Source organism: Heterodontus francisci, chromosome 3, assembly GCF_036365525.1.
Source record: "Heterodontus francisci isolate sHetFra1 chromosome 3, sHetFra1.hap1, whole genome shotgun sequence".
NCBI classification, from domain to species: domain Eukaryota; kingdom Metazoa; phylum Chordata; class Chondrichthyes; order Heterodontiformes; family Heterodontidae; genus Heterodontus; species Heterodontus francisci.
Genome location: NC_090373.1, coordinates 165827216 through 165839184, shown reverse-complemented (window position 1 = coordinate 165839184; position 11969 = coordinate 165827216). Strand labels below are relative to the sequence as shown.

Genomic DNA, 11969 nt, shown 5'->3' with positions numbered 1-11969 from the left:
AATTCCATTTGCTCCGAAATAGATTGTCACAAATTTGGACTGTTGAAGAGTCAAAAAAAGTCAGATACAGAGATGTAAACAATGTATGGTGCAAATTACAAATAAACAAGTTTGAGCAAATTCCAATACATGCTGAAATACTGATTCAAAACATATCAGTATGGAGAAAGTATAATCAATAAATCAAATAACCTGCTTCACGTTTTTGTTAAAAAGTCATTGGAATTACACATTGATGTAGAGGATTTCTTCCTGAAACTTGTATTAACAGATTTCTAACTTTGTATAATGTAGCAACAATTAGCACACAAACACGTTTGAGTGATTTATTCAGTCTTTTTTTTTTTGCAGGCATTTCCTTGTAAGTTGTGCCCAAAACCGATTTCTGGGTATTGAATTCACCAAATAACTTGAGGTCCAGTGAACTCTTTGCTGGTAGTTTTGGGCCATGTTAATGATTGGCTGCCTTCATCATCAGAGAGAGTGGGTCAGTAAACTGCTATAGATGTTTTGAACACAAAAGGCAGAGGTGTTTCAACAGCACATACAACAAATAAAATTACCTTCTCTATCCGAAAGAATGCTTCACAGTTTTCCGTATGTCAACAAAAGTGAAGAACAAATTACAGAGAGAATTTGCTTGTCCAAATTATTGAACTATTCTGTCAAATGTTCATTCAAGAAGAACTGATAACAGTTTATAGCTTCTGAGAATTGATTAACAAAATAATTTGACTACAAGCAGCAAGTGAAAACAATGGGGCACTTTGCAGAGAAATTCCAGAGAAGCAACCAGAAAAGGTAATTAGCGTCAATCTACCATAGTAGCTAAATAGTAAGTAGACACAGTATACAAGCTAATGTCAAATGTTTGAGATGGAAGTCCCAAACAGGCTTCACATATAAAAGCACAAATCTTAAATGGACGTATATTAAAAGATGTGGACCATTGGGGAAAAAAAACAGTCCCGCTGCAAATGGTACGACAGAGCATTTCAAAAATCAAAATTTTACAGTGGAAAATACATTTGACAATAATGCTTTAAAAAATTAATTGCATGTTTTAATAATAACTAATTGCACATTTAGCAACTAGTTGCAAAGGGCTCCTCAGAAAGTGGGAACAAATACCTCTGAGTTACTACAACGTACAGTTGTTGCTTCCTGTCATAGTAGTCTTACCCTTAAAGCTTGTGGATGGTCGATGATACTCCAACGGAGATTCTGAAATGTTGGACCTGAATTTATTTTGATGTAAAATGAGCAGAGTCTCCATTTTCTGGAGATAATCCCTTGCATTAATTAGTTTTTACTTCGGTGCATAGAATCCTGCATTCACTCTGGTGACAGTTGGTCCCAAAAAAAATCATTTGGCATTCTTTCATTCTTTGGCAGATTAATATGCTGCATCAACTGTGAACAAGGTGCAATTTTTCCAATGCAAGCTGATCGGTTTACACACTACTTCCAGTCTAGTGCAATTACAAAGCTCCCTACTATAAAAGAATACAAGAATAGTCAAGGATGAGAAAAGGCAAATCAGTCCTTTGAGGTTTGATCCTCTAGTACCTTGCCCTCTGCTGGTCCAGCATCCAGGAAATGGAATTTAAACGTGATGATGCTAATGCTGCTCTCAGAGCTGTTTGCAAGTCTCCCTCAGCTAAATCCATTTCATTATTGTAAACTTATGTCACACTTTCTTCACCCAAATATGAAATACATCACATGTCAGCAATGAAATTTCATATCATTTGTCTGCCGAATAGCGTAATTGATTTAAATCTTCCATTGATTACAATTTAATCCATTGATCTAAACCCTCTCTCCCTACTGCTCATTTTATTTGGTCTAATCGACTAGCACTATAATTGGTTTCAGCATTTTCTATAATTAGAAAAAAAAATGGTCCAAGCAGTCATCCTCGGTGTACTTTCTGAAAAGTCCAAGTAGACAATACCGTAAGGAGTTCCACTATAAATGTGTAAAAATAAAAATTCAGAATCCAACACATCTCTGATGCACACTTTGCTACAGATGTAAAATATTGAAGTATTATATCATCTGCTGCTGCCAGTCTACATTAACCCATTAACTGACCACAAAATGTGCCCATTCATAGCCATTCCACCTTGTGGCCCTAATAGATCATAACTTTACTTATGCAGCAGAATAATTCACAGGGCATTAACATGAATAATGTTCCTGTAGTTGTACTACTCTCCAACTTACCATGAGCAATGTCACAGAAGATCTGCTGTTCTATTTAGAACATCTTCAGAGAAGTGGAAGAAACTTGTTTGGCAGGATTCTCCACTTCTGAAGTTCATGCTGGGTTCTTCTAACTGAAGTTATGACTCTTTAGAATGATTTCCATCATTTCACCAGTTACTGATGTTAGGCGAATGTAATTGCCTGTAATTGCCAGGATCAGACTTGTCCCCCTTTTCAAATACACGTTCTAGGTTTGCTGGCTTCCAATCCTGTGCAACCGCACCAATTCACCAGGATTTTTTAATCACTGTAACTAGTGTCCAATTTTCTCCCTTACCTTCTTCAGCCATATTGACATAGGTTAAGGGGCCCAAGGAACCTTGTTAGTTGTCAGTCCCTTTAACCCCACAGGTAGTTCTGTCACACTAATTCTGAAGTGCTCCAGGATATTCGGTGTGCTATTAAATTTGGAAACCAATTTGCTTCTTCATTGACTACTAAAAAAGAATTCATAAAAAATATTTTCATTCTAGGTAAAATGTGTCAATTTAGGGTAGCTACTCACTGAAATAAAACACACATCAGGGCAAGGATCTAAAGTAGAACATGACCATGCCTTTACAATTGAACAGAACAAAGAGCAACGACCCTGCAGAATGTATAGGACCTTGTGCAGCCATTTGTGCCAAGATTGCACAGCAGTGCATGATGTTGCATTGGAATTGGTGCCATACTGGCACTTTTGGAGCTGCATAGTGGTGCCAAAGGGGTAGTATAAAATTGAGAGGTTGGCATTGGTGTAAGCAAGAATATTGCCAATAAGTGGTTTGTGTTGCTTCACACGACCTGCAGGTGTGTCATGTACTTAAATGCTACTTTGATAACTTGCATCTGTATAGTGCTTCTGACACAATAAAACATCCCAAGGGGCTTTTACCTAGGAAAGTCTAAGCTTGTGGTGCTTAAAGGTTGACAAAGCATAGCCAGAAAAGAAATGGCTATAAGCAGGCCATTACAGGTAGTGAGTGTATTAGCATGGCAAAGAGGTTTATGAAGGGTTTACTCCAAAGAATAGCCCCAGCACAAGTGAGGAATGCCAGGGAATGGGGAGGGGGCAGGAGGACCATAAGGGAAGAACTGGGATACATAGCTTGAGAAGGGTGTAGGGACAGGTCGGGTGAAGTCATGCTGGACAAAGGTTTGCTAAACCAGAGTAAGATTTTTGGATTTGGAGTCATTGGCGCTCATCAGGAGTTGGTAGTTTGGGACAGGATGTGGGAGCAGAGTTTCAGACAAGCTGGAAGTTTGTGTGGGAAGGAGCTCGGGGGCCAGTGAGAAAGCAGTCCAGCCCTTTCAGCCTGCACCAATTAGATTATAGCTTATCTGTATCTCAATTCCATTTACCCACCTTTGCTCCATTTCCCTCAAAACCCTTACCAAACAAAAATCCATCGATCTGGGTCTTGAAAGTTCCAATTGTGCCAGCAGCCACAATGTTTTGGGGAGGGAACCGTAGATAACACCAAATAACTAAAGGCCCAGTGGATCCTTTGCTGGTAGTTTTCAAGCACATTAATGGCCAGATTTCTTCATCAGTGACAAAGCAGGTCAGCAAAATACAACACATGTTTTCACCACAAAGACAGCAGGCATTTCAATAGTGCGTGTAACAAGCCTTAATACCCAATCAGCTCAAGATTCCTTAACATTTAACAATAGCCTAGCTAAAACATTATGGATTAAGTTTGTGGAAATCTTCTGCCATGGACAAAATACCCATACATTGTCATCTACCTGGGATAGAACAATATTGAAACTAGCTATTCTATAACCAGTTGCAAAGGTGTATCAAAGTATGTTAGATACTCACTTCAATTGCAGGATTTAATTAAGATCTGTACAAAATTCAAAGAGATACTGGAGGGATAATGCTCCTTACTGAAGCAAAACTTGAGTGTATTTTCATCTGTGTACTATTATTGCAACATTTTACATCAATGTAGAGTTATTGTCCATGGGGCAGATTTTTGGAAAAAACATGACTTCTGATTCTGTCTTTCACTTAGTGGTATGTAATCCAACAGGGTAATATCATGTGTCTCAGTCACAGAAGGTACACGGAGGAACCACAGTTTTATCATTAGCATCTTAGCAGCAGGGAATGACTGTTAAAAACAGCACACCACTTTGTTACAATACTAACTGCTGCAGTTGCAAACTGGATCATCCCAGTTTTGCTATATACCTGGTATATATGCTGGGCAGTAATTCAGCTAGACAAACAGACATGAACCCCTGCCCCATCCCAATCCAGCTTTTTGTGCACCCACAATTATTATTAGTTACTGCAGCTTTTTTCCAAATATGTAAAGTTCTATGGTGAAAATGTTTTTCACTAATTGGCTTTCTACACGAGGCGAGTCCCCATTTTCTCTATTTTTCTTTTCATATCCCTTTCCTGCTCAAATGTTCTTTGTACAGTTACAGTGAAAAATGTTTGTTGACTAAACAGTAGGTTATTTTTTGTATTCCAGATACGATAACTAAGCTCATAAGCCCAATTTACAGAGAAAAATATTGGGCAGGTCTCTCACCTACAAGTTTAAAATTCTTAATCAAAAGCTTTCTACAACAGTTATTTTTGAAATGCAGAGTGAATTCCTTTTAGCTCTGGGAGCTTCACTCTTCACTTTGCAGCAACAGCATTGCACAAATTAGATGAGGTAGTCTATAAATTGTGTATTCTATGAGGACTATTTGGGCTATTGCAGGTGTTAGACCAACAGGTTCACATGAAACCTACTTGTAAGGCTTACATACATCATCCGCTTACTAAAACTGTGAAAGGGGATGGGGGAAGACGCAGGGCAGGGGCACGAGGGAAGATGCAGCATTTCCCATCAACATGAGTAGTCCTGATCTAACTTGCTGTAAAGAGCAATAGTTCATCCCATGTTTACTGTCAGCAAAAGAAAATGACTCAGATTTACATGATATACTGAATTGAACACAGATGCGAAAATGTCTGATCGATATTTGTGGCTATCGCAGCATTAATGTGGTTGTATTCTTTAAAAAATAGTTCTGCCATAAAAAATGAAGTTTGCAACACTTCATGTAGAAGTAATATTTATATAGCCTTGTTCCCAAGCAAGTCTACCCCAACTTCACTGTGTACAGATGTCAGCTCTTCCAGCAGTGGTTTATGACCTGCACATTCCACTCCAGGAGGTACTTTACAGTGACCAAATCAGAATACTGCACAGAATGGTTTTGGCTGCCAGGTACAGCAGCTGTCATCTCTAAACCTTGCATGCTCGAATAAGCCTCCTCCCCGTTAGTGTCCAAGATACAGAGGAGGCTTGAAGCAGGTTTGTTTCCGATCAATAATACTTTCACTTTAAAAGCTGTACACAAATCAAAAAACAAATACTTTCTTATTAAGATGAATGTCAGTACACTGGGTGGACTAGAAGAGTATTTTAACCATCTGACACATCAAGCCTGTAATGTCTGCTTTATGCAGCCCTGTGTACCTTGGTGATTTCTATTCCAGAATATTCATAAGGTATTCTATAAAATATCTGTGCTCCTCCAATTCTGGCTCCTTGAGCATATCCAATTTTAATTGTTCCACCATTGGTGGCTGTGCCTTCAACTGTGGAATACCCTCCATAAACCTCTCCACCTCGCTTTCCTCCTTTAAGATGCTCTTTAAAATCTCTGACCGAGCGTTCGGTCATCTGCTCTAATATTCCTAATATGGCGTCATATTTTGTTTTAGAACACTCCTGTGAAGCACCTCGGGATGTTTTAATCACGTTAAAGGCACTTTATAAATAAAAGTTATTGTTGTTGTTACATTCATTATGCATCACGTATAATCGATACGCTAATCATTGTCCCTGTGAGAGGATGGGCCAGTGTTTAATGTTCTGAAGATTATAGATTTGTATTTAAAAATAGACCAAAATCAAGAATATTCGGTTATTCCAAGTACACTGGGCGTAAGGAAATGTTTTGAGGTTACGCATGTTTCAATTGGTTTTCCCGTGTAATATTTAGCATTCTAAGTTTGTGCAGCTTAACCTTCATAGGTACTACATAGGGGCAATATGTTTGTTTTGAAATTTAGAAACAGCTTCCAGATAAAATTAGCTCCTCGAAAGGAGATTGTACTGATGCAGTAGTGAGGATGGATTAAAATATCCTAATAGTCAGTGGAAATTGCGGTTGTTGTAAATACTTTTTACTGGTCTTTCTTCAGTATTTCTGAAGGAAGTTATATGATTAACTTGGTCAGCTATCGTATCATTACAAATTAAGCCTGGATTATAGAATTACATCCAGCTTAGAGAGAGATAAACTAAAATTAACTAGGTGTAAAAAATGGCTTAGCATATAAGAAATGCAGTACGATGTAAAGAGCTTCTCTGGGTAGACTCCCAATTTGTTTCTCTTGTTTATTTTTCTTTGCTTTTCCACTTGGGAATTCTTAACTGCTCTGGTTCATTGCAACAAAAAAACAAAAACCTCACTTATAAAATAGTTTCATTTGTAAAACCTGAATTGTCATCAGTCTGAGCAGTGGAATTGGATATTAAATACTGGATGCACATTCTTTCTGTGGCTCACCACTGCCAGGCACGAGAACATTCTTGGAATCGTGATCCAGCATCTTGGTTGCGATTTCTCCTGCTGACGCTTTCTGCTTTTCCTGCCTCTTGAGTTTCTTGTACTGGATCCATGGGATAATGCAGAGGATTGCTCCTCCGATCATTGGTGGCACACCAGCAAGGTAGAACGCAAGATTGTACGTGCCCAGAGAGTCGCGCAGAAAACCTGAGAAAGGAACAAAGCAGAATGAGTTGCTGCATTTATAAGATCGCAAGATAATTACAGAGGAGGGAGGCCATTTGGCCCATCTTAATTCATTCATCCATCCAGAGAGATCCTAAATTCTACGCACTACAGCCTCCAATTGCTTCTTACATGATTCCAGGGTTTGCAACTCCACCATTTTTCCTAGAAGTCCATCCATATGTTGATTGCAAGGAGAAAGTTTTCCTGATGCCCATCTGAAATTTGTGTTTTATTAGTTTGAACTTGTGTCTCTTTGTCCCACTCTCAAGTTAATTCAAAGTAACATTCCAGAGCAACCCTTTCCACTCTCTCAACTTCCTTATGAATCTCAAGATCATTTCTTGGACATCTCATTTCCAGGCAGAAAATCCCAAGTTTCTTTAATCTTTCTTCATAACTAGAATCTTGACAGCAGGGATCAGCCTCTTCCTTGCACTTCAAGAGCTTTAGGTCTCCCTTGCGTCTTAATGATTAGAACTGGGTGCAGTGCTCAAGGTGTGATTTGACCAGACCACTATACTGTTTGGTAATGATGTCCTCTGATTTACATTCTATTGTTTGTTTATGGAGTTAAATATTCTTTTGATTGCTGCTCTCCAATGGTTGGAGATATTGAGCATCAAGCCTATTTAGACCAGATGTCTGCCAGCTTCATCCTTGACTTGATCAACCCCACTCGTTGAGTTTACGCGTTGTCTTTCTTCTTCCACATGCAGTACTTTACACTTGTCTGCCTTAAATCCCACCAACGACTATTCTGGTCACAGAATTGTTAAAGTGCAGGAGGCCATTCGGCCCATCATGTCCGCTATTCTGTCATTTCTAAGCTGACCCTTCCGATTCCGCTGCCCCGCCTGGTATCATCCATAAATTAGATTGCTTTGCATGGAACTTCTCAGTTGGTTGCACGTTATAGAGACTGTATTGGTCCCTTCACCACTCCTGGGCACGCAACTCAGTACTAGCTCCAACTCCAACACAACTCCTCAAACTAATGCTTTTATTTTTTTAAAACCTTCAGCCAACATCTTATCGAATTCTCAGGGATTACCCCAAATTCCTACAGCTGAGAGTTTAATATGGTATTGTGTAGAATTTTGTATAGTATGGAGTAGGACTAGACGTGCTGTTCACCTACAAACAAGGTCTTAAAATAAGAGAAATTAAATTATCGTGAAGTAAAAGGTAAACCATCCAATGATTTTAACGCTGTCTGGAGCGGCACCAAAGCCAAGTTCACTCAGTTGCTGTTAGTCTTCCAGTAAATTCACGTTGAGGCAAGTACAGTGTTCGCAACAATAATTTAACTAGCCATTTATTGATTTCGCTTTTTATTTTAATATGTGCAATTCACTGGGATAGAAGATAGGGAGAGGAAGAATTTTTCTCCCTCATGACAGTAAATCATGCATACTAGTGCAAAATCAACAAATGTTAACAAAATCCTGAGCATCAGGCATGCTATATATACACACGATTACTCAACACAGTTCTGCTAGTGGCTATCCAGAAAGCTAGAAAAAGGAAAAAAGAGAACAAGAAAGATTTTCATGCTGCTTTTATATTCTTCTTCGAGGGCTGCCTACCAGTTGCTGATAACAGTCTTACACATCCAGCAACAATCCTCTTGTAAATTTGCTTGATTTGTTAAGACTGGCAGCTCAGAAGGCCCCATCTTATCAGGTCTTCTACGCAGCCAGTTTTAGCAAATCCAGCTAGCAGTGCAAGAGCCTCTCTACGGCTAATGTAAAAGTATCTTAGAGAGACCAGGAGGGGCGGGGAGAGAGGGAATTTTCACTTTTGCTGCCTGTTTTACACATCTTCCCATTTTCAACGCCGATGGGGATGAAAATTAGACTGGGTATTAAATGGTTGATCAATCTGCTTCTTTTTCTTTTCTTTTGGGCCTCCTTATCTCGAGACAATGGATACGCACCTGGAGGTGGTCAGTGGTTTGTGAAGCAGCGTCTGGAGTGGCTATAAAGGCCAATTCTAGAGTGACAGGCTCTTCCACAGGTGCTGCAGAGAAATTTGTTTGTCGGGGCTGTTGCACAGTTGGCTCTCCCCTTGCGCCTCTGTCTTTTTTCCTGCCAACTACTAAGTCTCTTCGACTCGCCACATTTTAGCCCGGTCTTTATGGCTGCCCGCCAGCTCTGGCGAACGCTGGCAACTGACTCCCACGACTTGTGATCAATGTCACAGGATTTCATGTCGCGTTTGCAGACGTCTTTAAAGCGGAGACGTGGATGGCCGGTGGGTCTGATACCAGTGGCGAGCTCGCTGTACAATGTGTCTTTGGGGATCCTGCCATTTTCCATGCGGCTCACATGGCCAAGCCATCCCAAGCGCCGCTGACTCAGTAGTGCGTATAAGCTGGGGATGTTGGCCGCCTCGAGGACTTCTGTGTTGGAGATACGGTCCTGCCACCTGATGCCAAGTATTCTCCGGAGGCAGCGAAGATGGAATGAATTGAGACGTCGCTCTTGGCTGGCATACGTTGTCCAGGCCTCGCTGCCATAGAGCAAGGTATGTCCATTTTACCCTCAATAGTAAAAGTGAAATTTCACTCCACTGAGTGAAAGGGAAGATAGTATGCAACTCAAAGTAATGAGGAACAGATCCTATTCATTTCTGCAGACGTACTGGACGGTCAATGCCAGTTACCAATTTCCCTAGACTCTTTTTCCTCTATTTTCAAAAATTCAGAGCGTGCCCTCCATAACTAGCTTGGTTTTTGTTTAGTAGCATGTCTCAATAGCACTAGGTCATGTCTGATATAATGGCCTATACAATGTTACCACCTATTAATATTTCCTGCTTTTTCAATGTTCTCACATTGCTCAGGTCATATCCAGAAATGCTTAGCCAACTTTTCTCGTTATCTACTCTAGCACATTGCTTCCTCTCTTTAAAACTTTGCACACCACAAAACAAGTTTGCCATTGGGCATCAGAACAAAGATCACGTCTGCTCAATTGTCATTTGCTCCAAAGTCAAAAGTTCAAAATAAAAGCTCTTATCCTGGTAACTAATTGACAATTATTGCTGTAACTACGAGTTGATAGCTCCTCTAGTTTGAGAGCCAAAAGACAATTAAAAAAAAAATTGGAAAAAAATAAACTTGTAGAAATAATATAGGGCAGAGGGAAGGGCAAAGGAAAGGGGACTGAAACTAAATGGATTGCTCTTTCAGAAAACTATTACAGACATCTTCAGCTAAATGATCTCCTTTGGCTGTAAATTTTATCATCCTATGTAGAAAAGGCATAATGTCATTGTCTTCAGGATAGTTTACTGGCTGGAAAAATAACATAAAATTTCTTAATTTAGGGTGATTTGTTCAATTCATACATGCCGGCACGCTTAATGATTATCTATTAATAAACATAGTGAAGATCTGATATGCATACCCGTCAATCTTTATCATTATGAGTTCCTAGATCCACATTTACAAGGGAATCTGCCTCTATAAACTGTAGTTACCCTCTCCCTTCAATGGAGATACCAATAAGCCACCACTGGGTGCAGCTACAGTCCGGTAAAGGCCTTTTCAGGTCAGGAAAAAAAAACCTGACTCGAACCCAACAGAACCACATCGAACCAGAGCCCAACCCGGCCCAAAACTTTCCATTTTTTCCCGCGCCCGACCTGACCCAACCCAAACCCGACCCGACCTGACCCAACCCAAACCCGACCCGACCACCGGAAAGTTCACTTTACCTACCTTCTGAATCAGTTTTTCAGTTTGTGCAGATAAGCAACAAAAACTGTAATTGGACTTGAAAGGTTGTTTAAAAATATGAAGATTGGAGCCACGAAGTCAGTGATTGTTTGGTCACGAGTTAAACAGAAACCTATAGAGTTGTGCCCAGACAGGTGGTGCCACACTGTACCAGTATCTGTATTGCTTAAAACAAACACTGCAATTGCCCGGAGGCTCAAAAAATATTATACATTACCTAGATTCGTGCTTTACAGGTTGAAATACTTGCTGCAAGTTTATCCAGTGAGCAGCTGAGATGCAGAGATCAGGAAGGTCACGAGTGATTAATTATGAAATATACAGTATTTATATAAAAAGTATAAAATGATCACTGTCAGGACTCTACTCTACACACATACAGTACAGTACTGTATTTCAACCTATAAAGGAGGAGTCTAGATAATGTATAATGATATTTTCTGAGCCTTCAGGCAATTGCTGTGTTTATTTTAAGCAATACAGATAAAGTAAAATTACAAATTATGTCTGTGCACCTTGATCCAATTAACTCACAATCTCTAACCTTGCTTCACCTGTAGATGACATTTAGTCTTGACTTCAGGTGTGAAATTCCACAGGAAATTGACTAGCAATATAATTCAAATTGGCTTCTGGGAATGGCGAATGAAAAGGTAAGCACTCATTCATGCAATATCAGTATTTAAGGCAGAGTCTTCAATAAAATAATGATGTGAAGATGTTGTTTCAATATTCACAACTTGATATCGTGCTGCAAGACGACGATTGGTGAATGCACTCCTACTACTGAAGGCTTAAGGCAGCACTGCAAGGCTTACAGGCCTTTAAAAAGATTAGCAGTGTTTATTCCGAATGATAAGGCAAATGAAACGAAGCTGATAATGCCTTTCCCAAGTAGTGTTGCCAGTCTATCACTCCTCAGTTGACTCTCAATCCGGTGTCTGAATGAACTTAAATTGAGGTCAGCAGTGACAAATGTGTGGGTTCTGTTCCCAGCATGCCACTTGCAATACTCAGCAGAGTTCAAACAGGTAGGATTTTCTGTACCAAAGATACATAAATGGCAACTGACAGCTCAGAGAGAGGGTTTTTCGTTTTGTGGGAGGAGGGGTGAGGGAAGGCACCAGAAGTTCAGGCCCAAAAGTTCAATAGC

At 39.8% G+C, this 11969-nt stretch overlaps 1 protein-coding gene across 1 annotated transcript in view; it reads right to left on the bottom strand.

Annotated features, from left to right (window-relative positions):
- Nucleotides 1-202: 202 nt before the first annotated feature.
- Nucleotides 203-11969, bottom strand: part of slc16a10 (solute carrier family 16 member 10) — a 162122-nt gene continuing 150355 nt past the window's right edge. The window contains exon 6 of the mRNA XM_068027338.1: nucleotides 203-7053. Coding sequence (XP_067883439.1) covers nucleotides 6812-7053 — 242 coding nt within the window. The 3' untranslated portion in view covers nucleotides 203-6811. The remainder of the gene's footprint in view (nucleotides 7054-11969) is intronic.